Source organism: Megascapheus bottae, chromosome 11 (genome assembly GCF_031878675.1).
Source record: "Megascapheus bottae isolate mThoBot1 chromosome 11, mThoBot2.hap1, whole genome shotgun sequence".
Lineage (NCBI taxonomy): Eukaryota > Metazoa > Chordata > Mammalia > Rodentia > Geomyidae > Megascapheus > Megascapheus bottae.
Genome location: NC_143519.1, coordinates 52,006,467 through 52,028,629, shown reverse-complemented (window position 1 = coordinate 52,028,629; position 22,163 = coordinate 52,006,467). Strand labels below are relative to the sequence as shown.

The 22,163-nt window shown below is 33.2% G+C and overlaps 1 protein-coding gene across 7 annotated transcripts in view; it reads right to left on the bottom strand.

Moving 5' to 3' along the window:
* Nbea (neurobeachin) overlaps positions 1 to 22,163 on the bottom strand; it is a 496,782-nt gene that overhangs the window by 209,185 nt on the left and 265,434 nt on the right. For all 7 annotated transcript variants that reach the window (XM_090342258.1, XM_090342251.1, XM_090342252.1 and 4 more), the window contains one exon: positions 6,251 to 6,375. In XM_090342258.1, coding sequence (XP_090198384.1) covers positions 6,251 to 6,375 — 125 coding nt within the window. The remainder of the gene's footprint in view (positions 1 to 6,250; positions 6,376 to 22,163) is intronic.

The window sequence follows — 22,163 nt, the reverse complement described above, 5'->3', positions numbered from 1 at the left end:
AAGCAAAGACCCAAAAGACCTAACAGACACCCCTGTCTTAAAAACAGTTATTTCAAGTGCTGTGCCAGGAGATTATGCCTGAATTATTAGTTACTTAGTAGTCTCAGATCTGAGAGTCATGATGCAAAACCACCTTGAGTAGGCGAGTCCAGGAGACTGTTTCCAATTAACCACCAAAAAGCTAGAAGCAGCATTGTGCCTTAAATGGTAGAGCATTAGCCTTGAGTAACAAAGGTCAGGGATAGTGCCCAGGTCTTGAGTTCAAGTCCCAGGACTGGCACTATCCCTGTCACTCACAAAAAATAAACAGCCCAAACAGTTACATAATCAAATTCTCAATAAATTACTTGACTATAATCTGACCATCTATTTACGAAAGTGGAGTTATTCATGAAGAACGTCTATATAAAAAAGTATCTGAAAGTATATAACACATCAGTACATTATTAGGTAAAAGAAAGAAACATCAAATAATCTTTCTCCAGTATTATAGAACTGCAGATTGAAAAATTAAACCCAATACTTTGGTAGCTTGTTTCTCAACAATGGTGTAGCTGCCTTAATATTTTTTATTCTTTGCCTTTCCGAATTCATGATGACTGTAAGTAGCATATTATAGTAGGCTTGCATATAGCATCAAAACTAATTTAATGCCAGATTCATTACAGAGCTGCTTTTTATTCATCAAGGTCATATCTTGATGGCTGCACAAGCTTAGATAAATCAGGTGTTAAGCAGACACATCTCTGAGGAACTGAAGAAGGCTCTCATTTGCAGTCCTCAGCAATACCTTATTATTTATTGCCAAAGAAATGACTGATTAACTTTGTCATCTTTGCTCCATGTTTTCTTTTTCCCCAGGCTGAGGCAGACTGCCCTGATCTGCAGTGCCAGATTAGACCTGTTTAAGATGATGGCTTTGATCACAGACATGGAGGCCCTTGCAATCTTAAGCTCTGAAGAAACATTGCTCTAGTATAATTTTATGAAGCTTAAATGATTATTGACTGTCAATAAAGACAACCAAATGTATTAAGATTGTGAAGTATTCTTTGACAGCCATATCCTTCAAGCACCAGAAATTTGCTGAAAGTTGACTAGTTTAGGTTTTACATTGACATAGAAACAATTTACAAATTTTCCTTTTCTACTAACTTGCCCTATTATCTAAGTTGCCCCAAATTAATAAACTCAGAAGACAGGTTGATGAGGTTTAAAATGTTTTCTTTATATTGTCCCACTGCTGTAGTCTGTAAAATCTGGGTAACCAATTAAATTTACACTTGTTTGGTTTGAGGTTTTACCACTAGAAAATACCTAACTAACACATTCCTCGTGTACAAAATTAGGACATTAAACATCAAGAAAAAATTACATGCCTCTAGGTTTTATTAATCACATTCTAACACCAGAGGCTGAGAGTATATCAAATCACACCAAATCTTTTTTGCACATGACAACCTCATAAATTATTCAACTCATTAGTGTTACTAAAAAGCATGAAAAACTCCATCAATGTAAAGGATATTTTCCAACTGAGCAAAAAAAAAAGGTCAACCAAAAGTTTTAATAATGAATTGAAATGAAAGCTCTTCAAAGCAAATACGAAATAAAATTACTGTCTTTTGTTTCATTGAAATATCCAATTATGATTGCTTACTCACTAAAAGAAAGCATTAACATTTCTATATGAGGATCCAAATAAACAGTTTGAAAATAATGTCATGAAATCTAAAATGTAGCCAAATGTTCCTTTCAATTCTATAAAAGTTTGACTCTAATGTAAAATTTAACTAAATTTAGGATATTAAAAAACAACTGACTTAATGTTATTAAAACAACCTCTGTTAAGTTTGTTTTGCTTTTACCACATGAATGCAGATTTATAATACTGAAAAATATGATTTACATTAATAGATAAAATTCAGTAGACATTCAGATCTGAGGGAAGGTTTTGATTGTCAAATCCACAATCCCTGTTTCAATACTTTAAAGCCAATCTCCCAGTGCATACAACTTGTAAAACTGTGAATTAGCTGATCTTTGATAGTGCTATATTACTATAGTCATATCAAAAGTTCTACACATGAAGCATTCTTTTGTTTCTTAAATGTTCTAATTAAAACCACAAACACACAAAAGTTTTTGGCCAAAGTTTACAGCAGAGTTCTGTATTTGTAAAGTTTAACTTCCAAGATAGAATTTAATGACAGAGAAATTCAAATAATAAAATTGTTTTACAATGAGGAAAACATACCTTAAATAAATTTTGCCAAAGAGTTCGATCACAATACATAATATACATGTTTGTATTTTAAATATTACTTCTCTCCTTTTTTTGTGTGCTGGTCTTGGGCCTGACCTCAGGATCTGGCACTGTCCTTCAGCATTTTGTTCACAACTCTAGTAGCTTTTTAGTGGTTAATGAGAGGTAAGCGTCTTTGGGAGGTTCCTACCCAGGCTGCCTATGAACTGTGATCCTCAAATCTCAGCTTCTTAAGCAGCTACCATTCTATCTCCTGAACCACCTACCCCCGATCTACAAATACACATTCTTTATCTATAATTGTGAAACAACAAACATTCAGTTATCTGGATGTTGGTCTATATAACTCTGACTTTAATAAATACAGATACATTTAAATGTTTATTGGCAGAGCACTCATTTGATGAGCTAAATTTTTTGTTTGTAGCATTGTTTTCTGAGATGGCACAAAGGCTTGAACTCCGAGTCTTTTGTTCTCATTTAGCTTTTTGCTTTTCTGCCTAAAGCTGGTGCTCTACCGTTTTAGACACAACTTCACTTCCATCCAACTTTCTGCTAGGTAGTTGGAGATAACAGTTTATTAAATTTGTCAGACTTTGGATCCTGATCCTCAGATCTCAACCTTCTAGTGTATGGCTTAGGGTTCTTAAGTTTTATAGATTGCTGTGAAGAGAATCTGTTTTCAATTATGTTTTTTTCAACATGCACTTTTACTGGATGAAGTACTTTGTAAAAATTAATGACACTGGCTTCCTATTTCCTCAAAAGAAATATTTTACACATAGGTTAGAGGGCCCACTGGGAGGCTGAGAGAAAAGTAGGTTCTATATTTTCTTTTGGCACTTAGTAATTCCTCTACTTCTTTGTCTAGCTAACTTAAGGAATGACATTCCACTCCCTTCTTCACAGCCTCCACCATTTTATTGCCAACTCTCTCTTTACTTCTCAAAGTCTAGAGTTGTGTACTGATTAAGGATAAAAGAAGTACACTCTAGAAGTGTTTTCAGAGGGCAGCTGCTTATAACTTTGGTCTTCCATTCCCTAGCATTGCTCTGGAGAATGTTAGCCTTGGAGAAACTCCAACATAGGTTCCTACCATGCTGATTTTCCAAGCACTTTATGCAATGCATATGATTTTTATTTTTAACATGCACAAAATAAGAACATTCAGCTTTCCTGTTTTGAAAATATTCAACTCAAGGAAAATTGGTTTTAAACACTGCTGATCACCTAGTATTTAAAAAAATCATACATACTTAAATATTTACTGCCTATCCAGGTGTGGTAGATCACGCCTACAATCCTAGCTACTCAGGAGGCTGAGATCTGAGGATCAAGGTTCAAAGCCAGCCTGGGCATAAAAGGATCTGAGATTCTTATCTCCGATTAAGCTCCAGAAAATGGAAGTGGGGCTGGCTCAAGGGTAGGGTGGTATCCTTGAGCTGAAGAGCTTAGGGAGAAAATGCAGGCCCAGGGGTAGGTAGCATGGTAGCCTTGAGCTGAAGAGCTCAGGGACAGCGCCCAGGCACAACTCAAGCCCAATGACCCAAAAACAAAACAAAACAACAACAAAAAGAAATATTTACTGCCTCCTAATCCTTTTTTCTATTTAAAAATTGAGTATTATTTTTTAGTTCAGGTTTATTAGTAATAGTCACTATGCTACTAAATTGTGACTTAAAGTCAAGTGATTTTAAAGTAAAATGTTTTAAAGTTCTGAAAGTCAATACTATTTTGCTAGTAGAAATATTATAAAAATTAAATATAGAAAGTATCCAACTTCAAGAAACATTTTGGGGGCCATGGGAGAGGTACCAATACTGGCACTTGAACTCAGGGACTGAGCAATACCTCTGTTTTTTTTTTTTTAAAAAAAACAACAACAAAAAACAAAAAACAATGAATTGGATATAGTCTCCTGCCCTGGCTGATTTTGAACAAAGAACCTCCTATCTCAGTTTCCTTAGTACCTAAGTCACAGATCTGAGGAACCAGCACCCCACCAAAAGAAAGGAACATTTTCTAAATAAGGCCTTTGAAAATTTAACATATAGAACATACAAGGTGGTATAAGGTAGACCTCATACTGTATATCACTAATATCCATTAATCTGTCTTGCAAACTCTAAATAGCTGATTCTAATTTCAATTGTAATTGGCAAAAATACAAATTTCTGTGTAAATGAAATTTCAATAATTTTCAGATCATATTTTAAAGCAAGCCATGCAAAGTAACCAGCATTTCTAAGAATTTCCCCTATAGAATCACAGTAACTCATTTTTATACTCAGGCTAAGAGTCTCAGGCTATCTTTAGAGTTATTTTAAGGAAATTCCCTGAAGTAAGAACTACTATAAACGTTTTCAAGTGTCTTTTCTCTGTATTTGTTCCTAATGTATTAGATGCCATGTGAGAATTACCTTAGGTGTAATGGTTTCACATGAAATCCTCATGTTCATTATTTACTTAGTTTTTCTCAATTTTACTTAATTTTAATCAATTAGTAGCTTATTGGAATGACAGATTTTGATAATCTTTGTACTTTTCTCTTTTTGTGTGTGATTAAATATTATTCTTGTACAATTCATTAATAACAAGATTGGTGTTAAATAGTATAAACTATACTCGCACGTAAAAATATTTGCCAGCTGGGTGCTGGTGGTTTATGCCTATAATCCTTGCTAGTCAGGAGATTTGAGAATCATAGTTCAAAGCTGGCCCAGGCAGAAAAGCCTATAAGACACTTACCTACAACAAACAACAAAAAGCCAGAACTAGAGCTGTGGCTCAAGTTCATTAGTTAAGGACAGTGACTAGGCCCTGAGTTCAAGCTCCAGGATTAGCATAAAAAAATTAAATAATTTGCCAATTCTGGTAACCTTTAAAATGGATGGCTCACTTTTCATTTCCAAATAAAAATTAATGCAATAAAACACAAGTAAGCATAAAGAATAAAAAGTGAACAAAATATATAGATTATATTAATTTTAATATTACCTCAAATGTGTGGCTTATGAAAGTCTGTCATAAAATTTAAATTTAAACTATTTAGAAAATTTCAAATGAATAGCAATAAAAATGCTCTTAATTGTATTTTTCAGCAGTAAACAGTGTAAAGTAGCAGTATTTTATTAAACTGTACTGTATTTTAATATTTACTATGCTTATAAAATAATGTAGAGTCTACTTTGACACTAAATGAACATCTGTCTCTAACTGTAAGATGGGGAGTGAGATTGTCAGAATTTAATGGAATTTCAATTTTATTAATCACTAAAAATTAAGCTGGAAATGGTACACAAAATGTAATGTAAAGAGATTAATAAAGATGTTTCAGAGGCCAGGAGTTTGGTCTAGTGGTAGAGTGCTCGCCAAGCATGCACAAAGGCCCGGATTTGATTCCTTGGTATCACATCAATAGAAAACTGCCAGAAGTGCTGCAGTGGCTCAAGTGGTAGAGCTCTAGCCTTGAGAAGGCCCAATGACAGTGCTCAGGCCCTGAGTTCAAGCCCCAGGACTGACATAAAAAGATGTGTCTGTTATACATATGTATATATGCGCGTATATGTGTATATATATATTTTATATGTGTATATATTTTGCATATATACAGAGAGTGAACATTTGTTCAGATACCAAATTATCCCTAAAAGAGCACGGGTCTGAGTACAAAATTAGAACGTATTATTTTGCTTTTTCACCAAAGGTCTTTAAAGTTTGAAAATATTGAAAAAGAAAATGATTTTAGATTTAGAGAAATTGTGTAATAATAAAATATATGGCCTTAAATCTCTTAAAAATAATTTGAAATCTCTTAAATATATGTATTATAAGAAATAGTGAATTTAGCAAATAATGCTGGAACATGAAACTTAAAATATTTCTTACTTACCACATAGAAAACATATATTAGTGGAAGAAATGTCAACTACAGAGGCTCACCTCACATTACAGTAATTTTGTTGAAGGGGCATCGGTACTAACCATATTCTATTGCAGATTTAAGCAATGCTTCAGCGTGAGTGGAGCCAAAGGCATTACGAACAAACCGTCTTCTTCGTCGAAGATCATCTTCCCAGTAATCCAAACGCCAGAAATCATGCAATTGGCTAAATATGGAAAAAGACAGAAATGGTTTGAAAACTCATGACGAGAAATAATTTTTTCATGAAATTAAAGCCATATTTTTATTCAGAAAGACTAGGTTGATTGTTGAGATATTTTGTACTGGTGCTTGTAGAATTTTTTCACAAGTGAGCAGAACTTAAATAGTAACATAGTAAAGTTCTCTTTTTTTCTCTCCTCTTTCTTCTTCCACTTTTCTTCTCCCTCCTCCTTCTCCCTCCAAAACCCTCCTCACCACCCCTGGCATCCCTTAGAGTTCTCCCCCTTTCCCCTCCCCCCCTCCTTCTGCTTATCTTGCTCACAGTGGATGCTCAATAACTTAATGCTGTTTGGGCTGGTTTATTGGAGATCATTTTGCAGACTTTTCTGCAGTAGCTAGCTTTGAACTGCAGTTCCCAGCCTCTTGAATAGCTAGGATTATAGGCATAAATCACAAGTGGTAGACTCATATTTTATTTTTTCACATACTGAACACTAATCTCTGCTTTTTCTTTTTTCTTAAGAAATAAATAGAACAATTATCCTTCCTTTACTAGAATCATTAATCAAGTGGAACTTGGTAACAAATACAACATCAGACTACAAGTATTAATGACACAGTTTGCTTTCTTTTTCACTGTTTCTAACAAGGCTTGTAAATCACAGGACTGACCTCACTACAAATAGTGGGCAATTTAATGATCATGGCATCGTAGACTGAATTAAGAAGTATAAAATATTGCCTACTTGGATTTAGTGGAGCAATGATTAAAATAATGTGCTGAAATATTCATTGAAATAATTCCCCGCTGCCCACAGCAACCTGAGAAAAGTGCCATTTTATCCATTATTAATAATAGTGAATTAGAGCTGCAAAAAATTCCTGTGTGTGGTAATTGTCCTGGTAAATTATTATTCTAATGCCAACGGAGTTCCTGGATGATTTTACAGCTTTCAACTAATATAAACCATTAACAACTATGGTCGTCACTGAGTAACATTGTCTTTCAAATGCTAAGCCAATATTACAAATCCACAAACATTTCAGAAAGTGCTGAAATGTGTTCACTGTATAACCAAGGAATATTTCATGATACAATTTTTGTTTTCAATTTAATTTTAATAAACATGATTGTAAATACTGTATGTGAGAAGTTAGTATTTTCTGTTTGTAGTAGTTAGAATGATATTCTCTAAAAGATAATACACAGATATTTCTGAGCAACACAGCAACAAAAAAGAAGATATATAAAACTTTAGCTTAAATTTAGGGTCTTGCATTTGCTTGGCTTTCTTATGGCTGGCACTCTGCTACTTCTGTAGTGCTTTCAGCCTGAAATTTTCTGATTCCATGGAGTTGGAGTCTTGGAGGACTTTTCTTCTGTGGCTGGCTTTGACTCTGGATCCTCTTCCAGTTTTAGCCTCTTTGTTGTTGTTCAGCACTGAGGTTGAACTTAGAATCTCCAACTTGGTAGGCTAGCATGCAGCTGAGACTTGTTTCAAGTTCACAGTATTTGTAAAATGAATATTCAATGAATTAATTTTTAATTAAAAACCTAGACGTGTTCTCACTGAGAAAAATGACTGCTTTTTCTAATATCATATATTTATAGCAATATGTTTATTCTTTAAACCCCATTCTAACAGTTCTCAATAATATAAAAACTATAGTATAATGTCCTTACTATTCTTTCTGTGCTTCCGAATTATAGCTTTTTCTGTAAATAGTGTATCTTTTCACTGACTAAAATAAATAATTTCTATCCCTCTAAATATAGACTAATTTCAGCAGGTTAAAAAAGACTACATGAAACTATTGCTTCTAATGATTTTTGTCAATATTATATTGAAATTAACCAAGTCAATTTATCAGGAGAAAACAGATTTATTATTATTTCACAATTTCTTACCACATAGATTTTAGTATTGATCACAAAAATATAACTGAGCTAGGCACTATGTATGCTTTTTGAAATAACGTATTTTTTAGGAGAGTATGGGAAAGCATGGAGAGGAGGTAGAGTAATGAGCTACCTTTTTCTCACATATAAACATTGATCTTTGGAAAGAATAAGAAATGTGTAGTCTAATGTTATCTCTCATCTCTTTTGCTGTCCCTTGGTTATCTCATTGTTACAGTATTTTACTTTGTTATCTGATATACTGTATATATGCGTATTTGGTTATTTGAAATTGGATAGGGAAGGGGGAAAACAAGATGAGGGGCAAGAGTGGGGGGAAGGAAATGGGGACTAAGACATGAGAAAGGGTATCAATATATGTGAAGTAATGCACCTCCTATCTAGTGAATATAATGTAACCCTTCTATTAATTCCAATAAAAATATATGAAAAAATGTGTAGTCTAGCAAGAAAGAAAATCTTTCAGACCATACCTGCTACATGCACTGACACCACACGTTACACAAAACCCAGAAAACCCGGCAGAGCAAGGGATGAGTTTGGAACCTAGACAAGCATCCTCATGAGGAAGTAAAGAGATACCTCAAGACCTTTGTGGAAGTGGTATCACAGAAGGGCAATTACAGAAGCAGGACTTTGAAGTCAGCTAGTGGGTAACTGGGATCTTTACCCACTTGGAGTCAGAGAAGACCATGGAGACAGCCAAGTTAGATAATAATGAGGTTGGTTGGAAGTCCCATTCACAGCAAGTAAGGAGGAATTCCTCATTCCTTGGGTTTCAATGGAAGCCAAATTGGAAACTTATATGTCTCCTGTCTTTGTCAATAATGAGGTAGTGACCCCTTCCCCTGATGAAGAATTGCCCAGGATTTCAACTAAAAGACAATGCCTAAGTAAGAAAAATCTCTACACATAATAAGAAACTAGGTTTCAATCTAATGATCAATGGTCAATCTAAGAACCTATTAAGATTTCAAACCGAATTTAAAAGGTTACCAGTAGATAGATCCTGACATGAAAACATGTAAGTTTTTGGTAAAGAATTAAAAGTGGCTAGTTGGGCCTGGGTGGCAAACGCCTGTAATCCTAGCTACTCAGGAATCTGAGATCTGAGGTTTAAGGTTCATGGTTAGCCCAGGCACAAAAGGACCTGAGATTCTTATCTCCAATTAACCTCTAGAAAACGGGAAGTGGGGTTTGGCTCAAGGGTAGGGCAGTAGCCTTGAGCTAAGGAGCTCAGGGACAACACCCAGGTCCAGGGGTAGGGAGGTAACCTTGAGCCGAAGAACTCAGAGACAGTGCCCAGACTGATTTCAAACATCATAACCCACAAGATAAAAGAATTAAAAGTGGCTACGCTAGGGCCGGGAGTTTGCCTAGTAGTAGAGTGCTTGCCTAGCATGCATGAAGACCTGGGTTCGATTTCTCGGTAGCAAAAAGCCAGAAGTGGTGCTGTGGCTCAAGGGTAGAGCCCTAGCCTTGAGAAAATCCAGGGACAGTGCTCAGGCCCTGAGCCCAAGCCCAGGACTAGAAAAAAAAAATTGGCTATGCTAAAAAACAACAACAACAACAAAAAACAACAACAGTAAAACCTATCTATCAATAAGTAATTTTAAACATACTTGAAATGATGAAAAAATAGAAACCCTCAGCTAAGAAATGAAAAATGCAAAGAAGCACAGCAGAGACCTTAGATCTGACTAATGTATCCACCAGAACAAAAGCTGAGTGGTTGGGCTCAGTAACAGAAGGAACATGTACTTAATTGGAAGGTAGAACAAAAAGAAATTTACCTGATTTGACTAATTGAAGGGAAATAGACTGAAAAAAAATGTGGACACAGGCTCAGGGATTTGTGGGGTATAACAGCTAATATTTATGTCATCAGAAGCCCAGGAGAGGAGAAAGCACTCAAGGGTGAAATGGTATCCTAAGAAATAGTGAGTAAATATTTCCTAAATCAGCAAAACAGAAAAGTATAAATTTAAGAAGCTACCTGACCTCTAAACACAACAAGCCCAAAGAAACTCATGACAAAACATATAATTAATCTGAAAACTGAGGACAAAGAAAATTCTAAAAATCAGTCAGAAAAAAAGGTATCTCACTTATAGAGGTAAAACAATTAGAATGGCTGCATGTTTCATATCAGAAACAATAATGACCATTCCTCCAGCATGTGTTTCTTATTGTTATTGTATTACTACTAAACCTTTGGTTATATTTCTGACCTCCATTTGGTCCCTCCTTTGTAGTTAGCTCATCACAGCTACAATATTTCTAGCTTCACTCCTAACTTATTTTTCAAAAAGAGGAAAAGGAAGTATAATTTGATTAAAGTAAAATGATATACAGTATGAAAAATTAAAACCTTTAGGCATCTACTATAGTACAACAGTGAATTCACAACACATGCACAAGGATCCTGGCAGTATGCAGTGATTTTTAAACAGAAGTAATTTTCTTTTAAAAATGTTATTAGCAAAAATTAGTTGTAAAAAATAAATGCATATCAGAGTTACATTCTCTCTCTCTCTCTCTCTCTCTCTCACACACACACACACACACATAGCGTGAATTGGTTATAGTCACTCAAGAAAATATGTTTGTAAACATATTCTAAAAGTAGATACATTTGTATCTTCTTTGATTTTCTTAAATAATCATATCAGACATCATGTAAGACATTTATTTGAAACTTTGCAAAAGAGATGGGAATATGGATGTTATATTTGATTCTCTAATTTTTATTTTCTTTTGTTTTTTTGTTCTCTTTTAACTTTTCAAACTGGAGTTTCATGTTATTGGCAAATTACATGCGAAGACCTTTCTTCCTAGATAATTCATCAATAGTAAAAACAGAACAAAACTTATATTTATTTCAAGTATTGAAGAATATTAATACACAATTTTGTATTTTCTACCAAAATTATTTCAGTGGTTTCTTTTTATCTGTTAGGTACACTTCCACTTCTCACAAGACTGATTTTCTAGTATCTCAAGGTATAAAGTGCTTCCATAGTCTTTATGGGCTAGTTTTCAATGTGAAAATGAGAGGATGGGGGAAGTAGAGAAGCTCATAATGTTTTGGTTCAGTTCTTTATATTACTATAAGACATTGGACAAACAACTATTTTAAATTAGATGTCCAATTTTAACAAAATAGTTATTCTAATGTTTTAAAACTCTGAATATGAATTAAAAGGAGAAAAATACAGTAGAGACCTGAGTGAGCAGAAGGAGAAGTAGAGCTGAGGCTTCTGAGCTCCTCCACATATGACCACAGAGGCAGAGCGCCCACTAGAGCACTGTCACTCACTTTCTGGATGCATCAGGTTCTGAAGAACCTCATATCAGGCAGACCTATGCAAGACATCTGCTTGGGGTAAACAGAAGGACTTCAAGTGTGAAACCTTCTAAGGGAAAATTGAGTATACATTTTACTATATTAGGACCAGCAAAAAGAAAATGGTTATAATATTCTCAAACATTAAACAGTACTGGAAAATACAGAATAGAAAGAGTTTCCTTTCTCAAGCTTTATTTAATGAGCTCTATTACATATACAATCAGCAAATATTGAATTATGTTTTTAATTTTGGCCTTTACATCTTTGACAAGCTATTCTTCTCAGTAATAGATAAAACTCTGCAGAGCTAAGACACATTCTATTTCTCCCAGTAAGGCCAGATTCTCAGTTTAAAAGCAATCTTAGGGTAGAAATAATTACCTTCATCTTAATTAATGAAATTGTAAAATTACTTGTGAAACATGTAATTCTATGAAGCAATTATCCAACTTGAATAAAGTAGGCATTCTTTCTTCCTAAGAACTATTGCTACAGTGAACAGGACTGAGTATTTTTAGAAATTATAGTTAAAATTCTTCTGCATTGGAATTCAGAGACTGACTACTAAAAGAAATTCCACAGAAAAAGACTTACTTGGACAAATATCTTTACTTTAAATTATATAGTTTTTACTTATCCTTAAAACTATGCCTACCACCTCCAAATCTACATTTCACACAACAGATAGCTTATTAGTTATAAAATATTTATGGTTAGTACTACTTAAAATTCTAAAGTTTGTGATTTGCATTACTGTAATTTTCTAGATCTCAGTTCATGCATGAAATGGTGGTAAGTAATACCTTCTTTATGTATAAGCAATGTAAGTAAAGTGGCATATTTGTCAGTAACAGCAAAAAGCAGACTAATTAGCTATCAGTTCAAGTTCTACTCCTGGCACTTGCTAGGTGAATGAGAACTTTCCTGAATATTTTTTTTTCTCAGCTGTTTGGAAGTAGTAGTTCTTATGTTTTCCCTTAGCTTTATACTTTCACAAGTCCACCAGCAAGTAGCAATTATATCAACTTTTATGCAAACTGAAAGTGAGTATATTTTGAATTTACCAAAGTCAAACAATATATGTTCCAGGTAAGTTTTTTAACCTACTCATGTTATGATAGGGGGCTCTCTTTTTATTACCCTATTGTGTTCATTTAGAATATTTATTCTTCCTGGTGTTCCATCCAATCTCATGTTGTTCATGCTTGTTTCTATGCTATTTCTTTCATTAAAATATTCCTGTGTGTTCAATTGGAAAATGATTTTGTAATCTTTCTTGTTGTTGTTTTGGAAGCTTTTTTCAGTCACATGCCATTCTTTTCTCTAAAGTACAATGCCTTTTGCCCTTACATCCTGACAATGTTACCAGAGAATAAGCAATAATAAATCTAGGTAAGTGCAAACTACAGAGTATTTACAAACATTAGGTAAAACAATATATTTGTTAATTGGCTATTTTGTACCATGTTTTTATGTAATGAGATTAGATTTCACTTTCAGAATAAAATTATGACACAGCTAAAGCCAAAAGATCTCAAAGCTTAACTATGTTCATGAGTTGTAACAAAATCACATAAAAATTATTCTGTAACTTTACTAGCACACAGTGGAATGCAAGTAGCTAACAAAGAACAAATAATGGAGGTAAAACTATCAGTCTTCTAATAGCTTATTATTCTTCCATAGAAGAACATTTGTCAATAACATATTTAATCCAAATAGGGAAATAACATGGTAAAATAGGAACATAGTGGCAATTCAGTCTGTCTTTGTAAAATTTGTTTTAGGCTATAAAATCACGTCAGTAAGCAAAGAATGGCTAGCTATTTGTATTTTTTTTCTATTAGATATGCCAAAAATGTTTCCATTGTGGCAAAAGTTATATGCACATTTGTTTTCATATTAATTAAAACGTGTACTACCTTGTTAGTTTTATAGCTGGCTGTCTTTATAAAAGCCCTCATCATGGCTGAAGCTATCTTTCTGACAAAAATATGTGTATCCATCCAACTTCGGTTCTTTTCTTAAAGGGTTATTAGTCTTTTTTTTTTTTTTTGGGTGGGTCATGGGGCTTGAACTGGCCTGGGCACTGTCCCTGAGCTCTTCAGCTCAAGGCTACCACCCTACCCTTGAGCCAAGCCCCAATTCCCATTTTCTAGGGGTTAATTGGAGACTAGAGTCTTAGGTCCTTTTGTGCCTGGGCTGACTGGCTTAAACCTTGATCCTCAGATCCCAACTTCCTGAGTAGCTAGGATTACAGGCATGAGCCTCTGCACCTGGCAAACGTTAGTCTTTAAGTACACAAAACCATTTCTAGGCCCCAATAGTTCATTCTTGTGATCCTAGCTACGTAGTAGGCTGAAATCTGAGGACTGTGTTCAAAGCCTGAGCAAGAAATCCTTGAGAATCCTATTTTCAATTAACCACCAAGAAGTAAGAAATGGAGTTATGGCTCATGTGGTAGAAAACTAATCTTGAGCAAAAAAGCTCAGGGAAGTGCTACAGCCCTGAGTTCAAGCCATCATATAGGCATGAAAAAATAAAATCATTGCAAAAGTAATTTTCTCCACTGATTTAAATTTACCCTTCAAAATTAAAATAAAAATGAGCAGACATATAGAAAAAGCTTCTAGTATGACTTCAATACCAATACTGCAATTTTATTATATTTTGATCTCCTAATTCTCAACACAGAAATATTAAAAAAGTATACTCATGAAAAAACAATAATAATTATTTAAAATTTGTACTTGAAATAATGCTTGAACATTATTTTAACTTTTTCCCCCTTAAAGTTTTTGCTCTACCACTTGAATCATATCTCTACTTTGGTTGAACTCATTTTTACTGTTTAGTGGATATGCCTTTTTCTCAATGTTAACATAAACTTGTAACTAGATAATAGTTAAATATTCATTGCAATATTTAAACCTCAATAATTCTACTTAGACAAAATATTTTTCCTGTTCACTTATTGTAGTGGTTTGAAGCTATTTCATTAGTATGATGCTTACTGTGTAAGTTTTTACTTTTATTTCTCTTGATTGCATATTCAAATTTGAGCAGTTCATGCAAATTAAAAATTAAAAAATCTGATATTTTTTTGATACATGTTGGATTCTTGTAAGTATAGATGGACAGTAGTCAGAATCAATTTCCTATTTTTTTTCTCTTGGCTAAAGATATCTTTAAATGCTTAAATAACAACATGGGAACTGACTAGACAACTTGCCACATAATTCACAATTCATTAATCCATAGCCCATTAATCTGACCTTCTGCAGAAGCCTTTTCTAAATATAAATATGAATAATGAGGATAAAATGATGCGTATTTAGTTGATCAAAAATGACCTCTGCTATCCCTAAAAATAAAGCCATGGACAGTCTTACTGATTAAGAACATGTTTAAAGATGTTTGTAAGATAGGTAGAGGCTTTTCACTTCTTTCTGAATTATGTAAGACATAATTACATAAGTTGAAGAATTTTATGTGACTAAAAAATTGTCCCACATTAAAAAAAGACTGAATTGTAATGTGTAGGAAGCTTTAGTGAAGAATTTTCAAAATGAATATCTGCAGCAAACAAACAAAAAAAATAATTATTATTATATTGCCAGTCTTGGTGCTTGAATTCAAGGGCCTGAGAATTGCTCTTAGGCTTTCTCAAGGCGAGTGCTCTACTTCCAGCTTTTTTCAATGTATGTGGTACCGAGGAAACAAACCTTGTGTATTTTAGGCAAGCACTCTATTACTGGGCCAAACTCCCAGCCCAAAAGTCTTATTTTGTACTCAACATTTTCTAAATCCCTTTGACCATGTATTAATATACTTAAGGAACACTTATTGTTGTCAATGGATATGTTTTCCAATATGTTCTCAGGGAGGCAGTGATTGCTCATTTAAAAATGTAATTTACTATGTGCTGGAGGTAGTGAGTATATATTAGCAAATTCATAAAACTTCCCATTTGTTCAAGAGAACAGACTCTTTCTGTATGGAATACTGTGTTCCCAAGACCTCAAAAACTGCTGGTTAAGAGCACCTGCTTTAAATGATTACATGTTCTAGTAATTGAGCTAGGAGTTAATGAAACAAAAAATAGTGAACTTAAAAAGCTTACAGTACAGTGGAGCAGAAAGCAAATATAGAGGTTGTTACAGAATGATTTGGAATTTAATGTTTCAGAACACTCGTTGAGGAAATCCATGAGTGTACAAAGACAATCGGGGATAACAATGCTAGAAATAAGCTTTTAAATGATAAAAAAGATGAAGAATGTACAGGCAACTATCTTGTAAGATTACCCTGATTAGGAGTAACAGAAAAGTATGCTTTTTTTGTTGTAATTAATAAAAGGGTTACATGATATTTGCCAGATAGAAGGTGCATTAATTCACATATATTGATACCCTTTCACATGTCTTGGTCCCCATTACCCTCCTCTCCACCCGAAAAGTATGCTTTTTATGGTAGAGAGTTAGCCTTCAGCAAAAAAAGCTCAGTGCCCAGTCCATGAGTTCAAGCCCTTACACACACACACACACACACACACACACACACACACACACACACAAAAGGTATCCATACAAACAGGTGTAAAACCACAAATCCCTGTAATATGTATAACATAAAGAATAGCAATGAATTAAAACATGCTCAGCCACATCCTTACACTAACTTATTGTCTCTAGAAACATATATATTTTATTGAAACATTTATATTTTAAATAAACCCTTCTTATGATACTTGAGCTATGTCTCCTTCTGCACTCAGGTTGAGTTTTAAGAAACAAAGTAAACACTTCTATTCATTAGGACTTTCGTTTTGCAATGATAGTTGCACTGATTTTAAAAAGTATGCTAGGTAATGGTGGCTTATGTATGTAATTATAGCTACTTGGAGACAAAGATTAAAGGATAGATATCCAAAGCCAATCAAAGCAGAAAAGTATTTGAGATTGTTATCTCCAATTAACTACCAAAAAAGTAGGAGTAGAATTGTGGCTAACTTCAAGTACCATTACTGGCACATACAAAACACACACACACACACACACACACACACGCACGCACGCACGCACAATTAAAGAAAAGGACAGAAAATATACAAAATTCTTCAAAATAAAACTAAGATTTTAAAAAAGTAATGCTTCCATAAACAAAACATATTCCCTATTGGAAATATTACTGAAAGCCTACTCTATTTACTTAGGTATTTTGGTACAGCACCTATTAGCTAGTCTTTGTTTTCAGGAAGTTTATCATTTCTAAAATAGCAAGCTAAACACCTAAGACTCTAACTTCACAATAAACTTTTCTGACTTGCGTCTTTTACTACTGGAACCTACTATCTACAGCTCTCACTAATTCATTTCCCTCTCTTTTCAGACATCAATTCCTTGTTTTCTCTAGATGCTTTAGCAAGCGCAATTCTTTTAGCTGCAAGTCCAGAAAATGATAGGAAAATCTACTTTTCTGAACTTAAGTTCTGTCAATCTGTACCTTCTCTCTTGCATATAAGTATATCTGTTCTGGAAAGGGTTAAAGGGCAGCACAGAAATGGTGGGACAAAGGGTGAACAAATACAGCAATGATACTTATTAAACATTATGTTGAAAATGAATTATACAGGGTTGGGGATTTAGCTCAGCAGAAAAGCCCTTGCCTGGCAAGTGCAAGGCCCTGAGTTCAGTTCTCAGCTCTGGGGGAAAAAAGATATAAAATGAATTATACAACTTGTGGAAGAGGGGACTGAAGAGGAAAAAACCTGGAGGAAACAAGGGAAGAGATGACATTGTCCAAAATTATACTCATTACCTGACTTATGTAACTGTAACCCCTCTATTCATCACCTTACAATAACAATTTAAAGGATAAAAGAAAGTAGAAAAAATTTGTATCATGTGTTTTCGAGTGTCTGGCTTTGAGTAGATTAATATCTCAGAAGAGAAAATTACTCATTAAATCCATATTTTTATATCTGAGGAATTAGAAAATATCCAAATATGTCCCCAGCCTGAGAATCAATTCCAACAGACATTACAGAAAAGATATTATAGAATACATTTATAGGTTTTAAATGTGCCAACTTCCTGGGTATTTATTTCACTGGAGCTGATTCATTCAAATTAAAAGCACACATAAACTAGAAGTGATAATAAGTGAATGCACTCATCCTATATACTAATGTGGTTTGAAAGTAAAATTATACATCAGTATTAAAATTTTTAGATGAATATACAAATATGCATTTAAAACAATGACTACATATCAGAGAATACTGAGTGATATTTATTTGTTTGTATGCATAAAATATGTATGTGTACACAGACATATACACACAAATGTGTATACATATATACATATGTGTATATATGTTTATGTACACCTTAAAAATAAAATAAATTACAGAAATGATCATAGTACAGGTCATTTATTAGAAAACATTACACATTTATCAACTAAAAACTACTAAAGTGAACTAAGATAAAATAATAAAATTAGTACACTCAGCCAGCAGTTGAATCATTTACCAAAAAAAGGCCATTTTATCTGTGCTTTTTCTTCTGCAAAATCCAATAAACTGCCATTATATTCCTTTTAAATGGGTCCATTACCAGGATTCTGTAACAACAAACTAATCTCTAGGTAATTATAATAAATGTTTGTAATCAAAGTAGGAACCATTTAAACTAAGGAGAAGAAAATCTGTTTTCCATCAAACTCATCGTAATTCTGTGACCTTTAAAGTATTCAAATACAGAATAGCTTTCCATCCAATCTTCATCACTGATAATTTGGATTGAGATGTATTAGCATTTTTTGTGTCCTAATTTTACTTTGTGTCCTAATTTTACTTTGTGTTAATAATAACAAGAGTAAAGGACATATTTGCTTAGAGTACAAATTCTTAGAATTCAAATGATAAATGACTTGCTTAGAAATGTAGTATTTCCTTAGGGGAACAAAAGCAATAGTCATTTCAGAAAAACTATACTCTGTAATGATGAGTTATTCACAATACTCAGGGCAATAAGTAAGCATTATTTTCTTAGAAGACAGCATATCTCAACACAAAAATTAGGTCCGTATTTACTTGAATCAACAATGTGTTCAGAAATTGTAACAGTAATTAAAAATTATGGAAAATGACTATGTATGATCAGAATGGCTTTCATCTGTATTTTGTTAGAGCAAGTATTGATTTCACTTTTTAGCTGTGAGAGACCAGCTGTAGCCAGAGAGGGGGTAAACTGAATTTGGGTTATACTCAAGGAAGTATGTCTTTGTTTATTTTTAAAGTAGCATTTTAAATATGTATTAGTAAACACAACAAAAAAATAAAAACCTATTCTTTTAAATAAATCAGTAAAATAGTTTATTTTTAACATGTATATATACATATATACACACATACACATACATATGTGTGTGTGCTTGATATGAATACATACATGGGCTTCCTCAAACTGTCACATATGCTGAATATAATTTATGAGAGAATGAAACCTTTGAGCTCAGTTTTGGGAATAAGCAGAATTATCAGCCGAAAATAAACAAAGAGAATGAAAATATAAAATTTACTGCCTTCAAGGCAGAAACAACTCCATTTTACTTGGTATTCCCAGATGTGCTAAAAGGAAATTTATGACAGCACACTGAAAAGCAAAATTCCCTTAGTGAAACCCTTCACATTTATTTAACAAAGCACAATCATTGAAAATGACCTTTATCCAAGCCTTTCACAGCAGTCTTAAAATGACCTAAAATGACTGCAGATATTCTTTAAATTACTTAACTGAAAGTCACTACCCAGGGGCAATATTTAAGTACTGGCAAGTAAATACAGCTCTGTTTTCAATAAAGCATAGTAAACAGAATTAAGGAAGAATTGATGACATGTTAAATATCTTTGTCAAAAAGTGAATGAACAATGTAAATTATTTTAGTGTTTTAGAATTGATAGAGATTATGTAGTTTTCAAATTCATGTCCTGTTTCCTAATGGAAAGAGCCTTAATAGAAAAACAATCTAGAAAATGAAAATGTTTACCACTAAAAATCACACAAAAATATAATAACTAGAGAAGGCTTCTGGGTACATATTTCCTCTAAATAAACTAATGTTTGATATTCACCATACACAGTCGGCATCACCAATAAGTCTGTGAAGGTTTATTTTCATGATACCGCTATTGCCAAAGTAAGTGTGCCAAAAATCATAAACACTGACCATTTCTCCCTTTTCTCCTCTAAACCAATGTAAGAGCAAAGAGATGGGTAAAAGCAGGGCTCACAATATTTGACAAATGTGTGTACTTGTGCACTCTAAAATTTTTAATTCTGGCATTTTCAGTTAGCAAAAACAGAGTATACTCTAGAGGAAAAGGATTTTCCTCTATTAAGAGGGTGATTAGTTCAGTAAATCATGGCTTTCAGATAAAGATGATTTTTATATCTCCATGGTGGGGAAAAAGAGGATAGAAGGTTCATTTCACCACAAAGTAATTATGCCTAGCTTGAGCGTTAACCATTTATCATGGTTGAAAGATGACACCCACTGTTAGCCACGAGAAACTGCTACTCAAATCCTCTCATCCAGATCAATATATCACATATTTTCCCCCTAAAAAAGTAATTATACATCAAGAACTTCAAAATCAATACATTCTCAAGTAAACCTAAAACTGGCAATATTGGAATGATGGTAAGATATGGTTGTCTGTCACTGAAGTCTTAAGCTTGTTCTTCTGTACTGCTAATGAAATCTCTAGTATTATATCAAAATCACAATACCGATTCCTAATAGAAGAATGAAATGTTACATTCAGTCCTTTCCGTTTTTCTGTTTTCTTTTTTTTTTTTGAAGCACATCAGATTACTACTCACTATACGTAATATTACAGAGTTTGCCATTAATTAACCCATTAGTATTTTAAAGGAAAAAAGAGAAAAATAAATACAAGGAGAAAAACAAAACAATGTCCTTACTAAATTAAAATTAAAATGCCTCCGGAAGCATGCTACTTCATTTTCAGGTTGAGACTTTAACCTTCTATAAACTTGTAAGGTATATAAACAGAAGATCCACAATTTTGTAACGTGCATTCAAATTCATTTCAAGGTAAAAGCACGCCTTCCAATTATTGCATTAGAAGGTATATGCAGGAGTATACATGTATGGATTTTATACATTTGGATGAAAACAGGTGCTACTATCATTTGAAAATCTATCCAATTGTCAATTTGACAACTGCTTTCTGTAAGATAGGACTCAGTCTTATAAACCAATCTAATGTATCAGAAAAGGTTAAAGGGCATAGAAAAATCACTACTTGGGTGAAAAAATTTTGACATCCAATTTTCAAGCTGATTTATCAGTAGAAAGCTAGAATTGATAGGTTGTCATTACTGAGGAGCAGCCTGTCTAAGAAAGCTGTTACAAAGCCCCTCATTTTGATTTAACCGCATTAATCAATAAAAACCTATACTGTTTCAATTTTTTAAACATTGATCTTCTGCTATAAGGTTGCTGTAGCCACATTTATCAACAATCATAAAAACTCAATGTGCTTTTAAATATAGACTCACTACGTAAAATGATCAAATGAAATTTAGATTTACTGGCCTTGATAGTTAATCCTTGTTACAAATTTAACTGTTTGATCTAGCTCACCAAGAAGTTGACTTAGTATCTCTGTTATATTTTGGGAAATAATGATTACTTTTTATTTTATTCCTTTTTGGTTTTTAGCAAGCCTGGAATTACCTAATATGCATCTCAGATTTGGTGTTAGTATTAAATTGATGTTCCAGCATTACAGGTTACTCTAGATATTTAGAATTAAAGACATAGAAAACTTGAGACCAAATAGATAATTAGTTATTATACAAAATATTTTAACTTCTGAATAAAGGAACAAAGTGACATCAAACAGGAATAAAGCATTTTGAATAAATGTCAGACTGTGTAGTGGAAATATTTCAAAGATAGAGAAGACTTTTTTTCAATTCCTAAAGACATTTTTTCAATTCCTAAATGTTTTATAAAATAAGAATTTTGCTCAGACTATTTGTCATATTTTGGAAGAGTTAAATTAGAAAATAAAATGTTGCCAACAAAACAGAAGAATTTATTGTTACACTCTTAGTATTTTATTATAAATGCTACTGAAAATTGTGAAGGAGAAAAAAGCTTTTTTTGGACTGATCTTCCTGTCAGCATTTTTCCAAATTTACAGTAGTCATTTATACTATACATACACCAGCATTATTTGTTTTAAAACATCATTTATTTTCTATTATATACAGTTGTTAGCATATATTCACAAAATAGACTTTATTGAACAATTAGTATAATTATATGTAATAGGATTTACTGTGAATTTCTGCAGAAAATTATATCAAACATTGTGATAGAGCAAAAAGGATGGGCAAATAGAATAAGAGGTGAAATTGTCTAGAAAAGAAATGTATTAATTACCTGACATAAAAAATGGTAGCCCCTGTATAAAACACTT